We start from the raw sequence: 21,223 nt of genomic DNA on the forward strand, positions 1-21,223 counted from the left end.
CATTTCCCTTAGATTTTCAAATTTTGTGGCGTATATGCCTTCAAAGTAGGATCTTATGATTCTTTGAATTTCTTCAGTGTCTGTTGTTATGTCTCCCTTTTCATTTCTGATTTTGTTGATTTCAATACTGTCTCTCTGCCTTTTAGTTAGTTTGGCTAATGGTCTGTCTATCTTGTTGATTTTCTCAAAGAACCAGCTTTTGGTTTTGTTGATTCTTTGGACTGTTTTCTTAGTTTCTAATTTGTTAATTTCAGCCCTGAGTTTGATAATTTCCAGGCGTCTACTCCTCTTGGGTGTTTCTGCTTCTTTTTTTTCTAGGGCTTCCAGTTGTGTTGTTAAGATGCTTATGTGCGATGTTTCCAATTTCTTTTTAAAGGCACTTAGTGCTATGAATTTTCCTCTTAGCACTGCTTTCAATGTATCCCACAAATTTGGGTATGTTGTTTCTTCATTTTCATTGAATTTCAGAAACTCCTTGATTTCTTTCTTTATTTCTTCCCTGACCCAGGTGTCATTTAGCAGAGAGTTGTTTAGTTTCCACAAACGTGTAGGCTTTTTGTTATTTCTGTTGTTGTTGAATTGCAGCCTAAGAGCATGGTGATCTGATAGGATACAAGGTATTATTTCAATCCTCTTGTATCTGTTGAGGCTTGCTTTGTGACCTACGATGTGATCAATTTTGGAGAAGGTTCCATGGGGTGCAGAGAAGAAGGTGTATTCTTTCTTGTTTGGGTGAAAGGTTCTATAGATATCTGTTAGATCCATTTGACCCATGGCATTGGTTAATGATGTTATTTCTCGGCTTAGTTTCTGTTTCAATGACTTATCCTTCAGTGAGAGTGGGGTGTTGAAGTCTCCCACTATTATTGTGTGGGGATCGATGTGTGGTTTAAGCTTTTTTAGGAGATCTTTTACATATGTGGGTGCCCTTGTATTGGGAGCATAGATGTTCAGAATTGTGATGTCATCTTGGTTGACTTTACCTTTGATAAGTATGAAGTGTCCTTCCTCATCCCTTTTGATTAATTTTGGTTGAAAGTCTATTTTGTTCGATACTAAAATGGCTACACCTGCTTGCTTCTTGTGACCATTTGCTTGGAATATTTTTTTCCAACCTTTTACCCTGAGGTAATGCCTTTCATTATGGGTGAGATGTGTTTCTTGGATGCAGAAGAATGTTGGGTCTTGTTTATGTACCCATTCGGTTAGTCTGTGTCTTTTTATTGGAGAATTGAGGCCATTGATGTTGAGAGATATTAATGACCAGTGACTGTTAAGAGTCTTAATTTTGATGTTGTTTCCAGTCGAGCGTTTGTGTAGTTGTGTTTTTGCCATGGGATAGTTATCTATTTCCTGGGTAGTTTTGGTTGTAGCTTGACCCTTTGGGATGGAGTTTTCCTTCTAGTACCTTCTGTAAAGCTGGGTTTGTGGATAGGTACTGTTTGAATTTGTTTTTGTCATGGAATATTTTGTTTTCTCCATCAATGGTTATTGATAATTTTGCTGGGTAAAGTAGTCTGGCCTGGCATCTGTGTTCTCTTAGGGTTTGCAGGATCTCTGTCCAGGACCTTCTGGCTTTTATGGTCTCTGCTGAGAAGTCAGGTGTAATTCTGATAGGTTTACCATTAAATGTTATTTGGCCCTTTTCCCTTGCAGCTTTTAATATTTTTTCTTTGTTCTGCATGTTTTGTGTTTTGATTATTATGTGGCGGGCAGTTTTTCTTTTCTGGTCAATTCTATTTGGTGTTCTGTAGGCCTCTTGTATGTTTATAGGCATCTCTTTCTTTAGATTGGGGAAATTTTCTTCTATGATTTTGTTGAGAATAGTTTCTGGGCCCTGGAGTCTGATGTCTTCTCTTTCTTCAATGCCTATTATCCGCAAATTTCTTCTTTTCATGGTGTCCTTAATTTCTTGGATGTTTTGTGTCAGGAGTTTTCCAGATTTGGCATTTTCTTTAATGGTTGATTCAATATCTGTGATTGTATCTTCTAGCCCTGAGATTCGTTCTTCCATCTCTTGGATTCTGTTAGAAAAGCTCACCTCTGTGTTGCTCGCCTTCTTCTCTGAGGTCTCACGTTCTCGTTTTTCTTCTGTCTGTGTGTTTATCATTGAATCCATTTTCATTTTCAGATCTTGAACTGATTTTTTGATTTCTTTCATCTGATTTTTTGTATATTCCTGAGTTTCTTCCATTGCCTCTTTATAGGTCTTCAGAGCTTGAACCGTTTTAGCTATTTCTTTCATCTGGTTGTTTGCATTTTCCTGCAATTTTTCCAGTTCCACTCTATGTGCTTCTTTTATGTCTCTCACCTGTTTGTCTGCGTCTTCCTGCATTTGATTACGAATTTTATTTGTTTCCTCCATTATCATCCTCATTACTAAGGATTTGAGGTCATTTTCTTGTATTTCCGTTGTATTTGAGTTCTCTGGGTGGTTTTCTTTGGGATAGCTGGAAACTGGAGACGCCATGTTGTTTTGGGGTTTTTTGCGTATGCTTTTTCGTTGTCCTTTAGACATCTTGCCGTCTTTGTTTTTGTTGGGTAGCTTCCAGAGTTGAATGGAGGGTGTCTGATGATAGATTCACTTGTTTTCTTACGATTTCCCTAGGCTGCGAGCTCAAAGCTTCACTGGTGTGGATGTTAGGAGGTTAGCCCTGTTGTTCTGGTCTCTCACAGCCAGTGATCCTCAGTCCCTCTCTGCTGTGGATCCTGCAATTGTTCTGGGTCTCTGAATGAGCGTTGGGTCAGGCCAAGGTATCCACAGCCTTCTGTGTTCCCTGCCAAGTCCAGCCAGGAGCACTGGGACCGAACCACGGGCAGAACTCAGCTAGATTCTCAGGGCCAGAACCGTCTGCCAAGCTCAGCTAGGGATTTTGGGCCCAAAATGCACACAGGGCCCAGCCAGAGTTTTTGGGCTGGGACTACGCACCAAGCTCCACTAGGGCCTTTTGGCCCAAAGTGCGTGCTGTGGTCAGTTATTGACTCAGGGCCCGAACTGACCACCAATCTCAGCCAGGAATTCTGGATTCAAACTGTACACTGTGTCCAACCAGAGTCTTAGAGCTGGTGGAACCGAGAGCTCTGTCCAGCCTGTGCCACAGCAGGAGAACTGCGGCTGCTCTGAGTTAGCGCCAGTAGTGGAACAAGTGCTCCGCCCAGGCTGTGTCCCCGCAGGGGAGCTGCCGCTGAGCTGAGGTGGTGCCTAGGATGGAACCGAGCACGTCACCAAGCCTGCGCCACAGCAGGAGAACTGTGGCTGCTCTGAGTTAGCGCCAGTGCTGGAACAAGTGCTCCGCCCGGACTGTGTCCCCGCAGGGGAGCTGCCGCTGAGCTGAGGTGGTGCCTAGGATGGAACCGAGCACGTCACCAAGCCTGCGCCACAGCAGGAGAACTGTGGCTGCTCTGAGTTAGCGCCAGTGGTGGAACAAGTGCTCCGCCCGGACTGTGTCCCCGCAGGGGAGCTGCCGCTGAGCTGAGGTGGTGCCTAGGATGGAACCGAGCACGTCACCAAGCCTGCGCCACAGCAGGAGAACTGCGGCTGCTCTGAGTTAGCGCCAGTGGTGGGACAAGTGCTCCGCCCAGACTGTGTCCCCGCAGGGGAGCTGCCGCTGAGCTGAGGTGGTGCCTAGGATGGAACCGAGCACGTCACCAAGCCTGCGCCACAGCAGGAGAACTGCGGCTGCTCTGAGTTAGCGCCTGTGGTGAAACCAAGTGCTCCGCCCAGACTGTGTCACCGCAGGGGAGCTGCCGCTGAGCTGAGGTAGTGCCTAGTGTGGAGCAGCGTGCTCAACTACGCCTGCGCCACAGCAGGGGAGCTATGGCCACGCTGAGTTAGTGCCTCAGGCAGAATTGTTTGCTGGGCCGGGCCAATACCCGGGACTCTGGGGCCGAACTGTCCGCCGAGTCCAATCTGGGTCCAAAGGCTCCACGCGACCCAAATCCTGCCCCGAGTCCCCTCTCCCGCAGCAATTCCCACCAGCCACCACACCAATCGCCTCCACCGGAAGGCTATGAGCTGCAAACCTCAGCCGCCGCTGCTGGTGCCGCTGGTGCTGCTGCCTCTGCCGCTGCCGCTCCGATCAGAGAAAAACCACGCTCCTCCCGTGTGCAGGGGCACGCAGGTCCTCCGCACCCTGGTCCCTCCGAACCGTGGAGCACTCCCGCTGCCGTGATGTTCGGACCTCGGTGTTCCTGGCTCAGAAATCTGTGCAATTCCCTGAATTGTTCACTGGAGCCTCCAAACGCGGTCCACACTGCTCGCCGCCATCTTGGATCCTCCCAGAGATATTTTTTTATATATAAAGTCAACATAAGGCATCTGTCTTCTGATAATGTTCTTGTCCATAAAACTAAGGAATTTAGTTCTATTGTATTCGATCTTGTTGCTCCTCCTGAGTGAAGGTATATTATTCTTAAGCTTGGTTTATTTTTTGTAGCGTGGGTTGATTTGCCCTTTGTTCTGGGGCTGGGGATTGTCTTCTTGGGTGTTTAAAATCTTATCATCATTGTCAAATGTGGACCTAATAGGTTGTTTTGCCCAATAATTTCCTTTTTTTTTTTACATTATGTGCAAAGATGAAAGGCCAGATTATTAGATTTTTAAAAATTCATTTTACCAATGTACTCTATTCCTATATTCAAAGCAAGGCCTTTTTTGAAAGTTTATATATATTACATATTATATCCTGACCACAGTTTCCCCTCCCTCATCTCTTCCCAGATCCTGTCTCCCCATCCCCACCCATTCCTCCTCTGCTTCCCTTCATAAAACGGAAGGTCTCCCAGAGATATATACCAAACATTGCAATGAAATTGCAATAAGGACTAGGAATCTTCCTTATTATTAAGGCTTGATGAGGAACCCAGTTGGAGGACAAGGATCCCAAAAGCAGACAAAAGTTCCAGAAACAGCCACCATTCCCTCTGTTAGGAGTTTCACAAAAATACCAAGCTACACAACTATGACATGTATTCATGGGGTCTAGGTTAGATCTATGCAGGTTCCCTGATTGTCATTTCAGTCTTGATGAGCCTTTAGGAGTCCAGACTTCTCGATTCTGTGTGTTTTCTTATGGTATCCTTGACCCTTCTGGCTCCTACAATCCTTTCCCCCTACCCCTTCTTCCACAGGATTCACTCACTGAGTTTAGCCTAATGTTTGGCTGTGGGTCTGTATTTGTTTCCATCAGTTACTGGATGGAGTTCTCTGATTGTGATTATACCAGGTTCCTGTCTCCTGAGTATAGGAGAATATTATTAAGAATAATTTGTTTCCATTGATTGATTGCCTTGTGAGGTTGGTTCTATCCTAGATCTCTGGGGCATCTGTCCTCTAGTTTCTGGTCCTCCAGACAGACCATAAAAGACCAAATATATCAGCCCAAAGTTTTCAATCACCATAGATGGAGAAAACAAGATATTCCAGGACAAAACCAAGTTTAAGCAGTACCTATCCACAAATCCAGCCCTAAAGAAGATGCTAGAAGTGAAACTTCTACTCAATGAGGTTAACTAAACCCAAGAAAATGAGGATATAAATAATTTCACTAGAACAAAACCAAAAGAAGACAGACACAAAACACATTACCACCACCAACATCAAAATAAAAGGAACTAGCAATCATTGGTCGTTAATATCTCTCAACATCAATGGTCTCAACTCTACAATAAAAAGACACAGGCTAACAGAATGGATGTGTAAACAGGACCCAACATTCTGCTGCATACAAGAAACACCCCAGCAACAATGACAGATATTACCCCAGAGTAAAGGGCTGAACAAAGGCTAACAGATCCATGATACAAGCTGGAGTAGTCATTCTGATATCTAATAAAATAGACTTTCAATGAATATTAATCAAAAGAGATGAGAAGAACACTTCACACTCATCAAAGAAAAACAATCCACTAAGAGGACATCTCAATCCTAAACATATATGCCATAAATACAAGGGCACTCACATTTGTAAAAGAAACATTAAAACTTAAACCACACATGTATCTCTACACATTAATTGTGAAATACTTCAACATCCAACTCCTATCAATGGACAGATCATTGAGAGAGATACTAAATAGAGAAATAGTGAAACTAATTGATGTCATGAATCAAATGGACCTAATAGATATCTACAGAACTTTTCACCCACACACAAAAGAATAAATCTTCTTCTCAGAACCACACAGAATCTTCTTCAAAATTGACCATATAGCCAGTAAAAAGCAAGCCTAAGGCAATACAAGAAAATTGAAATAAACCCATGTATCTTATTACATCACCGCAGATTAAAGCTGGACTTCAACAACAGAAATAACAGAAAGCCTACAATCTCATGGAAACTAAACAACTCTCTACTCAATGAACACTGTGTCAGGGAAGAAATAATGAAAGAAATGAAGAGTATAAGTGTATGTATTTCACTAAGGTGCTTTCTGAACCACTCTTCATCTTGTTCCATACTCCGGATACAGGAAGGGACATAAGCATTTGGATAGCTGATAGGTACACATGAGGACCCCAGTCACAGCACGGGATTGGTACACAGTCACCTAGCAGAGGGAAGCTCTGTGATCTGATTACCCGAGGCACATACACTGTCTTCATTTAAGTACTTCTGGCCTTGCATCAAGCTGAAGCACATGTAGAGCCAGGCTGGAGCAACCCCACATGTGTCTGAATACAAGAGTGGAGGCTGGATGACCTACTTTTCTACTCCATTGTTTCTTGGGAGGAAGATTCATGGCTCCCGTTGCTCCTGTTCTGACTCACTGACCCAGGTATGGTTTCATGGGAGAGTGAATTTTTATTAAGATCTAAGCTAGTCTAAGTCAAATCAGGCAGCTGGAATATTTTATTCAGGCCTTAAAGGATAATTGCTATTCAATATGTATTTCTACAAGATTAAATATATATTTAATAAGACACATTTTATATGTGTGTGTGTCATCTCTGTGTTTGTAAATTATTGATTAAAAATAGACACCATGTGTCAAATTAGACCCCCACCAGTTTCAGTGATATTTTCAATACCTCTTAATTTTACACAGTTTGATTTACTAACACAATTTAGAATTCTTCTGTGAGTTCAATTGTGCATCAGTATCAGCTAGTGCTCTGTGTTGGCATTTGAGCCAAGGTTAACATAGTATACTTGTCACAAATAATGACCCAATATGTAGGTATGTACCATATTTAATTTTAGTTAAATATATGTTTCTTTATGAATTTTCAGATATCCTTATTGTTATTTTACATTTCTTCCTCCTTCTGTAGCTGACATCTTGCCTCTACTTAATGAAAGCCCCCCTCCCCCAGTTCCTTCTTTTTCCTTAAATCAGTTGTACTCTGCAACACCTTTCTAGTGCTCACAATAAGGTCCCTTTTTAATTTCCTTCATTCTGTGGTTATTTTAGATCCTTACTCCTTAATAAGAGCACTTCAATTTTATAATGCAGATACTGGAGATTTAGAGTAGTGAAATAGAGGGAGTTTGCCTATGACCTTTTAAAGTTGAGCATCAGCTTAGAATGGAAAAATTCTCTGGCCAAGTGCAAAGAACAGCCCATAAACTTTGAATTCATGACAATTCCTTCCTCTTTTTGAATAACCAAGAGGGTACAATCTTATATAACTTTTATGCTTTTATTTTATTTTATTTTTTGTTTCTTACATTTGCCTTTTTCTCAACAGTAACTGATAGTTTGTAAAGAGGTCTACTTCACGCTGAATATACAGAAAGAAATCACTGAGAGATGCCAGGAAGACAAAATGAGCAACAGGGACACAGTACAATTGCTACAGGAATTTGTAATTAGTAAACATCCTTTTTCACTACTTGACCGTGATATTTATTACAGAAATCTTCACCTTTGCAGCAAAAGGTAGATATCTTCAATCTTCCTTCATACATGTTTTCAGCCAAACACGCACTAGAGCAGTCCAGTTTGGTATGATTGTGGACCCACTTGCCTAGAAGATAGAAGAATTTACACTTAGTGCCCAAACAATTGTAGGGATTCACATCGAGGAGGGGACTTTCTCTCTTAGTAACAACCCAATTTTCCAGAGCAGGAATACATCCACCTCTCAGCAAGGACATCTTCAGACTAGCTTAAACACATTACCTGTATGCGAGAATATGAAGAAATTCCTGGTTCTGCATCCAGGGCTGTACATAGTAGTGCAGTTGCTCTTGCCTGACAAACAATGTCCTCTTTTAAAAGAGTTGCAGACCATGCACACTGTAGTTTTAGCTAGGGAAAGCAGATATAAAAGGTGAGTGGTGGATTGAAGTGACTAAGAACGGTGGAGGATTAAGGAATTCAGAGACAAAACATAATCCAAGGAATTTTCTTAACACAATCTCAGGTGCTGACATATTACATTGGATTGAGTCATGGATTCCTTAAGAAGCTCAGGGTCTGACACCACAGTTTTGCTTGCATAGGGAATAGAGTGATAGGTATTCCCTTGTATACAGTGTCATTGTGCAATAAACTGAAAAAGTACCTGTGTAAGCTAATATGACACCTAAAGTTCCTTTTTAAATGCATGAGAATTGTAATAATAACATCATAGTACCAGCATAAAAATAGACTTTGCAGATCAATGGAACAGAATAAAGGGCCCAGATGTAAGGCCATGTAACTACAAGCACCTGACTTTTGACAAGATGACAAAAAGACACACTGGAGATAAGACAGCATGGTCAACAAATAATGCCGAGAAAACCAGCATTCTACATTCTGCATGTAGAAGAATGAACTAGATCATTATCTCTCACCCTACATAGACATCACATCTAAACTGAGCAAAGACCTCAATTCTGAGGAGACTCAGAAACCCCTAGAAGGAAAAAGTAGGAAGTACGCTCCAAGAAAAATGCATAGGTAAGAACTTCCTGAATAGGGCTCCACTCCTTATGGCAATAAGGTCAATACTCCACAAATGGGATGCAGGCAATATAAAAAGATAAGGAATTAAAGCGACACAGGGAGAACAAGCCAAGACAGGGAATATGTTTTCCTCCCAGGATCTGAACTGGTCTTACCACTGAGAAAGCCAGAGAATTCAGACTCCACTGACACAGACTAATGGTCACAGATATAATATGTGTTTTCTGAAAGACATCTTATCAAAGACAATGAACAAATTGTGTTCACTTACTGCTAGATGATAAATTCTAAGATACACCTCAATCAAAGGTATTAAGGACAGTAATTAGGTTGTGCTTCCTTGGGGTGATAGTGACTTATAACCAGGACTTTCTAATGTATCAATTACCCCTGCCCCCCTACTCCAGCCCCAGTTCTTCATGGTGTGCTTGTTAAATTCACCTCCCAATGTTTTTTATTGAGGAAGAAAAATTTTAACTTTTAAATTTTTACATATACATTTATATTATTACACGTATGTACAATAAAGTACATACAGCAAGAAAAGTCACAGAACAATCAGGAATTATATAAATGTTACATTCATAGTATTTTGTCTATTTGTATTTGGCAACCTTGAAGAAAACATCTTGCCTATCTTGGTGAGTCTAAAATTCTGAATGTGAATAAATAGCTATCATTTCTCACCTCTATCAACTGAAAACAACTATCTAGACCTATTTTTAAACTTTATTATGAGCTATATTTTTTTGGGCAGTGTCACAAAGAAAAGAAGTGGTTTCTTAGCACTATTAGAGATGTAACTCCAGAGTTGCCTTAATCTCCCATATGTTCCTATGGCAATGTAAACTAACTGCATCTTTCCTTTAAGAAACCTACACATGCTTTATCACCTTAACAAGCATGCTACCCTCACCCCCAGGAAAGAATAATGCTAGTCACAGTAATTGTCATGCATCCTCTCTCAATATTTTAAACAATTTAACCTTTGCTTTAATTTTGGTTTATCCTGAAATGAACTTCTTCCTTTCAATTTCTTCCTGCAAGGCACAAATCCTGCCTTTGCCTGGGCAGCAGTCTCTTAGGCATAGCCTTAGGCGGCTGCTGGTTTAGTTTGCAGCTGTGCACCTACCACTGGTGATAGGAAATCAAGAAGTTGAAAAGTTTCCAACACAGCAAAGGAAGTTGTCGGTTGAATGACGAATGAAGAGACAGCATATAGGATTAATAAAACCTTTGTCAGCTATATGTTGCATAGAGAATTGGTATATAAAATATAAAAGGAAAAACCTCCAAGAAAACAAAATCCCGATCTTTAAAAATTGGCACTTAATACAGCTCTCCCAAAAGAAAAATACAAATGTCTGATAAGTATTTATTTTTTTAACATGTTCAACATTCTTACTCCCCCCCCCCAGGGAAAATACAAATAAAAACTACTTTATGATTTCATCTCATACCAGCCAAGAAAAAAATTGGAAGCCAATGCTCATATTGATTTGGGCAAAGGCAAGCCCTTTCACTTTTAGTGATGATGTAAACTGGTACAGATATGATGTAAATTGGTTATTTATAAGCATAAATAACATGTGGTAAACCGTGTAACTCCTAGAATATACCCTCCCCAAACCATACCCCACTGTAGATATATAACATATCCATGTTTATGGCTGCTCCATTCGCAATAGCTAGGAAACAGAATCAGCCTAGCTGTCCATAAATTGATGAATGAAGACAATGGATTTTCCTCATTTGCAAAAATAAGTGAAATTTACAGGAATACTAAAAAAATATTATAATGAATACACTAACTTATCTCTGGAAAGACAAAGACCACACATTCTCTCTCTTATGTAGATCCTAGCTTCGAATTTTCAGCTTTGTGTTTTTAGTCTACAGTGTTTGCAGAGACCAGGGAAAACAGAATGGGATCACTGTGTGAGTAGGTGGGGTCATTAGAGGGGAAGTGGGAATAGCAGTACATGTGTGACATGAAAGTAGAGGAGGAACATACAGGAGGTGGCAGGAAAAGTTGGAACAGATTGGAGCAGAGGGACAGAGGACAGGATTAATTAAAGCTAAACGTGTATTAACAAATCCTTATGGAAACACACTATATTGTAAGCAAATTGAAAATATAATTTTACAAAGGAGTTTAAACACAAGTACAATGCATGGGTGGACAACACTTCTAGAGTAGATGAGTTGTTATAAAAAGAATCCCAGTGCCAGGTTTGGAACACCTCCTTTGAGCTATTGGTCAGGGAGATCCCAAGGATTCCCAAAACAACACAGACCATTGCCACCACTCCTGTTTTTTCATCAAAACTACACGAGGAGACCTTATTTCTGAAGATACAATATACTTTATTTGTGAGACATAAAGAAATCAAACTGGAACTGACCTGAAAATTTACTTCATGCTGGCTAATGTTCATAGTGCCAGAAATGCTCTTCAGGGTGCTGGGGGATAAAAGCCATCAATTTTATTGTATCTGTTGGTGAACTCTACATGCTAAACTACTGACATGTCAGGCAAATGTGGTCAATGGTGCAATAGTGCAACAATAGTTATGTAGGAAACCAATTGCTTTTGTTAATCTAATGATTGCTTCACTAGAGGTACTTTATGTCTGGTATAAAGCTGGTCAAAGCTGTTTTTTTTTTTCTAAATTGACTTGTCAAACTGGCCTCTAAGTATTTATGTATCTAACCAATTATTATTGTTTCCCTCAACCTTGGTCAGAGAAGCTTCTCTCCACAGTGGTCAGTGGCTCATAATTGATCAAAGTGCTAAGCATAAGTGAATACTGAGAGCTCAGCCCTATCTGAAATATCTATAGCACATATCCCCCACCACCACAATATTCAGGGAACATTGTAGAAGAGGAGCTAAAAAGAATGTAAGAGCTGGAGGACGAGGAAAGTGCTATAAAATTCTATCTCTTGGATGTGACATGTTCAGTGCACTCAAGAGCTCACAGCAGCTGTGTTTGTCAGTATAAGACTTATACAGTATCAAGACATTCTATCACGGACTGGAGAAAGGATTATTAGGTCTCACTGCTTTCTGAGGAACTACTGGCAGTCAGTGTGCTACAAGTCAGGGAGTCATTATTATTATTATTTTCAGTGGCTTAGCTACTGTTAAGTTTGTCCATGCTTCAGTAAATAACCCCGCACCCATGCTTATGCAAGTAAACCTAGTCAAAATCCCTGAGCTATACAAAGAGACATGGAAGTAGGAGGAGGATTTGTTGGTGGAGAAGTGCTTTAGAGGGAGTGAGAAGGCAATAAAAGTAATGGAAGGATATAGCAAAAAAAAAAAAAACAAAAAACAAAAAAAACAAAACAAAACAAAAAAAAACACTTGTGGAAACAGCGAGGTGGTTCTCAACAGGTTTCTGCTTTCAAGCCTGATGACTTGAGCTCCACCCCTAGGACCCACATGGAAAAGCAAGAGAATTGGCTCCCCAAAATTCTCTGGTCTCCACATATATGCCATAGCATGTGCTTGCGCGCGCGCGCGCGCGCACACACACACACACACACACACACACACACACACACACACACTAAATAAATGTAATAAAATGTAAATTGCTTGAGGAATAGATATTGTCTTGGAGACAGAAGGGAGGCAAGCTCACAGTATTTCATAGCCTATACCCTCGCTCCAAAGGCATCTGATGATCAGATCCACCTGATCAACACAGTGCACTTGATTTGAAATACTGGCCTAAGAAAAGCTCTCCAGTGACTTTCTCCCAATGGATAGCTCTGTGAGGTAGCTTCCACACCCATTGGCTGCTGCTGCCAAATCAGGGAGGCTGACTCAAAGACATAGATGTACAAGAGCACACAAACTCATTCTTCCCTAGGGAGTGACTGATCTCACTGTAAGAGACCATGGAAAAGGTCTGACCTCTTACTCCAGCAAGAGCAGGGCGGAATCAACACAAAGATATCTTGATATTGGGTCAACTCATCCCAGAGTCCTGACCTTGATCTCCCTCTGCTCCCCACAGGTATTCAGGCCATCATCTCAAGTCTATCCCAGCGACCTCTAGCCCATCTGTACTCCTGTTTCCATCTCTAAGGACTTACCCTCACCTTGGATGAACACAAAAGAAAAAGCTCCAAGTAGCAGGAGAAGCAGCAGGAGCTTGCCCATCTCAGTCTGGGCTGGCAAAGGACACAGAAGAACAGCTGGCAGCAAGTGCCCAGGAGGGGTCAGGGTAGATTACAGTAGGCTGCAGAGTCTGCTCTCAGTGGCCCCCAGGAAGTGGGCAGGAGCTTCCTTACACACCTGCCAGTGGGTGCTTTTGCTAGTATCCAGGCTCAGGAAAGTGTCCCAGAGGACCAGCTCTTTCAGCGCTTCAAAGGGCACAAGATGTTCATGGATCCTTCTTACATTCCTTCATAGATGAAGCTAGGCTTGTTTACTTCCTAAGTGAGCTCCCTAAGGTTGAGCTCAGAGTGGGCCACTGGACCTTTTATCCCTATCTCATCTCAGCAATAGTGAGGGTAGCTGCAACAACAGAATTTTGCTCAGTATGTTCCATAAACCAGGATGACTGTGCACCCACATCCATCATACCTCCTCTATAGTGAATTTTTTAGCATTGAAGAAACATAGCAAGTGCCACCTGAGCAACTTATGTAAAGGGGGCTTTGTGGATTCTTGCATTATTTTACAAATTACAAAACAAATTTCTCCCTAGGCAAAGCCTCAGCCATCCAGCTTCTAAATAACGGTATCAATCAAGTAGCATTTTCCCAAACACAGACTCAGCTTCTGAATCACACTCAGCTGAAATACTCAGAATTTCTACTGATGTTCTTTAAGCTATCTTTATCCATAATCATTATGCTGAAAAATACTCAGTGTCCCAGACACTCAGCATGCATGCACATCTAGCCAAAGGAAGAAGAAAGCACCAAGCAAGCTCACCAGCTGGGCCCACTTGGGATAGGGAACGTACCAGGTTGCATGGTTGGACTTATGGCCCTTAGGTCACCTTCCCTCTGTGCACGAGCCCTTCATGACAGAAGCCTTTGGCGATGCTCCCTCTGCATAGTTCACAAATGGTGAATAGATCAGGCACCCAGTCATTATTAGTGACTAAGCAAAGGATAAAAGAAACAAAATGAAAAATGAATGGATGGATAGATGGATGGTGGTCTGTGTGTATAAAGCAATGGCTGGAGGCTGACATCCAGGATCTCAGGTGCACCACACACAGAGAGCCTGGTTCACTTCATGCTTTACAAGCATGACTACTATTCATGAGACAGCCGTGCCTAGCTTTCCAACACAAAGAGAGTGCATTAGACATGGGAGGAGTCCAAGACAGATGGGTGCTACGCCACAATATTTAGTAATCCACTCAGGTCCAAACTGATTCCCTATGCTGCATTACCCTGTTTACCTGTATGTTCTCCATGCCTCTCTAACATGGAATTCTATGAATCCTCACAGTTCCTAACCCTTACTACCCCACTGTAACCATTCTAAAAAAAAAAAAGACAAAGAAAATGAGAATGAGGAAAACAGGACAAATCAAATTAATTTCATTTTTAGTGAACATATTTTTCCTCGCGTGGCATCAATTTGTTAGTGCTGTCGGAGTTTTATATACTTAACGTACTACTACCAGTTAATACAACATGCACTGTCAGGCAGGGTTTACATATTGGCCTGATAACATGGAATGAAAATTTGAAACAAAGAAAATAGTTATTTGGGTTAATATTGAAGAAACTTATGGTTATCATATTTTAAAATATTTTCTAAGAAAAAAGTGGTAGATCCTATTACATGGGTTTTCCCCAAAATATATCAATTTTTAAAGGATTCCTGTCTTAAAGAAACCCCACTTAGGTATTAATGGAACATTGCTGTTCTACAGCAAGTCTCTACATCAGTCTCATGATGGAAATGTAAGTTGACATGTTTGGTGATCATAAACACCCCATTTACCAAATACCATCATGGCTGCTTCTCAGATGTTTCTAAAGATAGCTGAGGTTGAATTATCTAAATTTACATTTTTAGTCTTAAACTCAATTGCCAATGAAGGGCTCCTTCATTATACACAGTGTCCCAGACATTAGTATATTGCATGGCCAGCCTACTCTAAAGTCACAAGACACAAATTCCTCTGAAATACAGGATGTTTGTCTTCTCATCATTCCGGACAGTGGGTGGGCAGAACCACCACAAGCTTCCAGGCCCACAGTAACCATATCAGATCTTCTGGTGATAAGCTGAGACCTAACAAGGCTCAGTGTCCTGGCCAGACCACTGAATTTTTTAGACACACTCAAGTTTGAAGCCTCATTTCAGCATTTTTAAATCCCGAGACAACTAAGACATTGAGACTCCATCATAAATGAGTTAACACTGTCTCATAAATTAAATTGAATTCATGTGTGTGTGTGTGTTGTGTACATTTCAGTACTGGTGATAACCACATGTTAAGAACAAATGTTATATCAATAAAAAACCACAACCCCAAAACCAAAATGGATTTGCTTAATATTCAATCAAGTTCAGAACCTTTCTAGACAAACTCAGCCAAACATCTACTCCACACTTTTTTTTTTTTTTTTTTTTTTTGGCCTGTATCCTTTTGACTGTCATTTTTCAGAAACCAGGATTTTTTAGTTCATATGTGGGTTTAGGGCATGGATGAATGATGCATATTGTCAAGTCTGAGTGTCTGGGCAAATTTATCAGATGACTGTGGTATAGGGTTTCTGTCTCAAGGTGTAATAAGGACAAGCAGAATGCCTTCTCTTTATCTCTTTGGTGTCACTCCCTGGATACCAGACCCACTCCACAGACAGACAGGAAGGACCCACTCTAAGGAAATTCCTAGAGGCACCTAATAATAATCTCACCACAGCCTTATCTGACTCCCAACACAGAGGTCAGGGTCATGGTGTTCTCGTCCTACTGCAGAACTAGAGGTTGACCTTCTCTGCCCATGTCTATATCTCAGTATAAACCAATGTCTATTCCCCTCCAAAGTGCTAAGGCATTAGCCACAGGGAAGCTCAGATACTTACATGCTTGCCGTTAGACTCTGTTCTTTGTAGATAGTCAATAAGTCCATTTTGTTTTATGAATTGGACTAATACTAGGAACCTCAATTCCAATGCTTTACACAAGTAATATACTGTAATTATACTGCAGTATAATATAGCAGTTTTTCATTAAGATCTTCAGAGAAGTGGTTCAAGATAAGATAAAAAGCAGACTAAAATGTCTTCAATGAACTTTGAAGTTTTCTGGAAAAAATTTTAATTGGCAAAAAGGACTGTGAGACCTTCATCAATGAAGGGGATTTTATTTTATTTTTCTGTTTCTAAGACATTCTGTGGCTACTTTTGTTATTACTTTTAAGAAGATTTTGAACTACATAATACAAAATTTTCTTTGAGAACATAATGCAGTTTAATGTCTTTTAGGACACTAGTGTGCTGTGTGAATTTATTGATAAATTCTTTCAGTTTTGGAGGTGATAAGAGTCACAATGATTTTTTTTTTTAACAATGACAACAGTTGCTTCAAATTTTGGACCTAAGAGGGGAGGTAACTTTGAGGCAGAAGCTCTGAACCCTGTGATGACAGAGACTAAAATACTCTGCGAAATTGAAACCAAGATGGCCATGACCATTCAAACTTAATCTGCAGCAGCAGCAGCAGCAGCCACGACAATGGTGGAGAAGTAAAGATTTTGGAGAGCCAGTAGAGTTAAGGGGAAACTACAGGTATCGGCAGACGGTGACTTCAGTTGAGCATTGTAGTAATCGTGACACTATAGAGAAGAGATGAGATAGACAATTCCCTGTATGTGGACAAAATACTCAAGAACTGTGTTTGTCAGTAGCTGAATAGTAGTTTATTTTAGCTTCTGTTCTGTGGAAGAAAAGGTTAGGTACTCCACCAGAGAAATGTTTTTTTACACATAATTTTAAAAATCTTTTAAAATTAATTAATTAACTAATTAATTAATTCACTTTACGTCCCTCCTCACTTCCCAGCTTTACCCTCATTCTCTCTCCTACATCCCCCTTCTCTGTTCCTCAGAAGACGTGAATGCCCTCCACCTTCAGTTCATCAAGTCCTATCAGGACTTGTGTGTGCCCTCTTCCCCTGTGGCCTGGCAAGGCAGTCCTGCCAGGGGGAAGTGATTGAAAATATGTCAAGACAGTCCATGTCTGGGAGAGAACCTCACTCCCCTTACAAGGGCACTCACATGAAGCCTGAGCTGCCCATCAGCCACATCTGTGTGGGAGGCCTAGGTTCAGTCCATTCAAGGCCCTTGCCTGCTTTTTCAGTCTCAGTAGAGCCTTCTATCCCTGGTTAGTTGGCTCTGTTAGTGTACTTCTGAGGCTCCTGTCATCTCCATGTTCTTTTCTCCCCCCCCCCCCCACTTATCTGTAAGGTGCCCTATGCATTGCCCACTGTTTGGCTGTAAGCCTCAGTATCTGTTTTGAGGCATTGCTGGGTGGAGACTTTCAGAGACAATTCTGCTTGACTCCTGTCTGCAAGCATAGCAGAGTATTGTTAATAATGTCAGGAGTTGTTTCTGTCCCATGAGGTGGGTCTTGGGTTGGGCTGGGCATTGGTTGGATCTTCCCTCAATCTCTGCTGTATCTGTTCTATATTTATCCCTGCATATCTTGTAGGCAGGATGAATTTTGGGTGGAAGGTTTTGTAGGTGAGTTGGAGTGCCCCTCCTTCTACAAGGAGACTTGTCCTTGTCAGTCTCTAGGGCCTCCAGCATAGGATTTTGAAGAAGGTTCCAATTTTTTCCACATGCGATGTTGAATGCTAAACCTAAGGTTCCAGTCATGGTACAGGACACATGCAGCTGCTCCTAGAATATAGTTTCCTATGAACCAACAAGAGGCCCCTCAACAGACAGTAGGTTACTTGATCTTGTACTTTGCACCTTTAGAACGTGTAGAAGTAGATTTCTATTAGTTTAATTTTGTTTGCTTTGTTACTATTATTTTTTGAGATAGGGTTTCTCTGTATAGCCCTGGCTGTCCTGGAACTCACTCTATGACAAGGCTGCCTTAAAAATAATAGAGATCCACCTGCTTCTGCCTCCTGAATGCTGGAATTAAAGGTGTGGTAACTGAACTCCATACCAAATTTCATCAGTGTCTTGCCTACTATTATTTTTCTCTCCCAGGACCCCATTTTTGCCTTCAATGTACTTGCTTCCTCACCTGCTTCTGGGATATAATAGCTTTTCAGACTTTCCTTGTAGTTTGTTATTTAATAATTTTGAGTGATATTGAACTGGAACTTTTCACAGTATCTTTAAGTTTTGTTTCATCTCATTTTTGGGAATTATAGATAGAAGGAACAGGGAGGACACAGTGCTGAAGAGTCCGTCACACAATAAAGAAAGTATATCTACCAAGCCCATGACCTTTATAAACTTGTTCATTAGTCTGAGGTACTATTTATAGGTTAGACTACTGGATTTAGGTTCAAATCAACTAACTAGGTTGGTAACCCACTGTGTCTATTTTCATTGTTCCATTAATCCATTTATATTGCTCAAATGCTGTTCAAGGTCCAGGATTTACATTGGTCATGGGGGCATAGACTAATAAGGAAGTTTTGAAAATAATAAAAAAATTTTCCTCATTGTTACTGTCTGCTTCACCCATGAGCCATATATGATTATTTCTAGGTGGTTATATATAAGGAGACCCACCGTTTAGGTGAAGTTTTAAGTTTGTCATCACTGATGTGGTTAGTGTAGTAATTTATCAGGTTTAAAATAAGCTCTGGTGGCTTAAGCCATTCTCTGCAGTAGCCTTTCAAAGACTCTTTTCATATGTTCTAGTTTGAAAGGGGAAACGTTAATGAAAAAAAAAATTGTAAACTTGATATTTTAGAATGTAAAGCTAGGTTTGTAGAGTTCCTTATTAATTCAAAAAGGAATTCAAGTCAACAAAAGTCAAGCAAAACAAATTTATTTCGGCACTCTTTATGAAAACATAAAATACTCCTCTTATTTTAAAATTATTTATGAGAAATATATAATTGAAATGCTGTAATACACATACTAACAATATTCTTCATATTTGAATTTCCACTTGTTAAAAGATAGAATTAATAAACGATTCGGAACAATTGGAATTCGTCACAAACTAAAAAAAAAAAAAAATCAGAAAAGCAGAGAATAGCATGTATTAGGAATATAAAATTTTAATTAAATTTGCTGGTTGAGAAGTGCTTAAAATGCATATTCAAAGAGCAAGAAGATGGTGGTAGAGATTTCAAGAGGGAGATTTTGAGAGAAATAGTCTGTAGTAAAGTCAGAACTGAATACTATTTGGGCCTGAAAGCATTAAGCTAAGCATTCTTTATGGAAAGAGGAGAGGGAGAGAAAGAGAAAGACAGAGAGATATAGAGATAGACAAAGACAGCAACAGAGAGAAACAGAGAGACACAGAGACAAAGTGATACACATATACGTAGACATACACAGAGACAGACAGAGAGACAGGACAAAGAGACAGAGACAATTTCTAAATTCTTAATATTTCAAAGACTTGAATCAGTCATTATCTCCTTAGCCATAGAATTCCCATTCCTCGGTATTGTATCTTGAATCCTCCACTGGGTCTGCTCTGCTAATAACAAAATACCTCAGATATAGAGGACCCATTGCCTCCTGGTTCCCCTCCTACCTCTCCAACCATAACCCATCGATCTTCTGTGGTGGGACCTGCACCCACTTTGTTGTGTGTCTGTCCTTCTTTGCTGTGATCAGTGCAGCCCTGTCCTCACTCTCCTCATTGACATTTCTAGATATCATAACTTAGCTGTCAGGAGGTAATAGTTATGTGTCCAAACCTGTTGATATCAATTTTAAGACTCAGGCCTTGATTTATTCCTGAACTAGAGGACCTTTATATCCATTTGAGCACAGTGTGTAATCAGTGGACAGAGTGAGCACTCAAAATTTACTGATGACTCAACATAGAAGAATATGGGAAATGAGCAAAGGCGAGGTGATCTGTGAGAAGAGAGCAGCTAGTGGAGGCTGAGGACCAGGCTCTTTCACGTTGTAAAGTCTGAGAACCTGATGCATTCTATGACTTTCATGTTCAGCTACCCTGAAGGAGAGCTTGCTTCTCGCCCTCCCAAGACAAAGATAGTGCACATCCAGCACTGGAGGAGCTCGACTTGCGTGAGTCATAGAGAGCAATAACTCCACAGTTTGCCAGACACGCACCAATTCACAACACCATCTTTCCACTCACCAGTGTGTTCAACATATCCCTTCAACAGCATCAATGGAATTCAAGATATTAAAGTTTTCATCCCTTGATACCTCATAATTACTTTCCAGGTATGGTTATCATTGCTGTGATAAAACATCATGACTAAAGCAACTTAGGGGAGGAAAGGACTTATTTGCCTTATCCTTCTGAATCACAGTCCATCACTGAAAGAAGCCAGAAGGAAGAAAGACAGAAGATCAACCTGGGCAAGAACCTAGATACTGGAGATAATGCGGAGATCATGAAGAAGTGTTTCTTACTGGCTTGTTCCACATGGCTTGCTTAGCCTGATTTCTCAAAGAACTCAGAACCCAGATGCGACCACATCCCCAATGGATTGGTCCCTTCCCCCCATCAATCACTAGTTAAGAAAATGTCCTACAACCTTCCCTACAGCCAGATCTGAAGGCATTTTCTCAATTGAGGCTTTCCCCTCTTCAACGACTCTAGCTTTTGTCAAATTGACTTAAAACTAACCAGCACAGTAACTATGTTGGAAAACATGGCAATAAAGGAACAGAAAATAAGGAAACAGAATATATCCAAATCATTGGAGTTGACAATGAACACATTTATTTGTGATATTAAGTTTGTGAAGATACTCTCATTTTTTTCAAACTTCAAGAATATACCAACAACAATATAGAAATTATGACTAGGTAAGGTAAAGTTCTCTTCTTACTGACATTTCTGGGACTTTGACCGTCCAAGGTCTAGAAGCTTGACTGGCAGGCTGTTTACTGGCCTGTCCCCACACTCATATTTAGTTACATTTTTTATGCAGCCCAGGCTTACTTGCCTAAGGGTGGTACTACCCACAGTGGGTTGAGCCTTCATACAATTATTAGTAATCAAGAAAATGCCTTTCTGATCTGTTCACTGAAAAAACTGGTGGAGGCAATTTTTCCTTTTTTCTTTTTTTATACTTTTATTACACATGTATAAAACAAACTACACACAGCATGGAGAAGCATGTGACAATCATGAGAATAATGAGTTCTAT

At 40.6% G+C, this 21,223-nt stretch overlaps 1 protein-coding gene across 1 annotated transcript; it reads right to left on the reverse strand.

Moving 5' to 3' along the window:
• Window positions 1–7,811: 7,811 nt before the first annotated feature.
• Window positions 7,812–13,069, reverse strand: LOC127198072 (prostate and testis expressed protein 2-like). Its single transcript, XM_051155864.1, has 3 exons — window positions 13,009–13,069; window positions 8,125–8,253; window positions 7,812–7,969 (listed from the first exon to the last, which is right to left on the reverse strand). The coding sequence occupies exons 1-3, from the start codon at window positions 13,067–13,069 to the stop codon at window positions 7,812–7,814; spliced, it is 348 nt and encodes a 115-aa protein (XP_051011821.1).
• Window positions 13,070–21,223: the final 8,154 nt, after the last annotated feature.

The sequence above is a fragment of the Acomys russatus genome, chromosome 14 (genome assembly GCF_903995435.1).
Source record: "Acomys russatus chromosome 14, mAcoRus1.1, whole genome shotgun sequence".
In the NCBI taxonomy this organism is placed as follows: Eukaryota; Metazoa; Chordata; class Mammalia; order Rodentia; family Muridae; genus Acomys; species Acomys russatus.

Excerpts from the sequence above, each read along its gene's own strand:
- LOC127198072 (XM_051155864.1), bottom strand. The coding sequence starts at position 13,069 with ATGGGCAAGCTCCTGCTGCTTCTCCTGCTACTTGGAGCTTTTTCTTTT. Across the intron at positions 8,254-13,008 it reads TTCTTTTGTGTTCATCCAAG|CTAAAACTACAGTGTGCATG; the intron begins GTGAGGGTAAGT and ends TGCTTTCCCTAG. Across the intron at positions 7,970-8,124 it reads CTTCATATTCTCGCATACAG|GCAAGTGGGTCCACAATCAT; the intron begins GTAATGTGTTTA and ends TCTATCTTCTAG.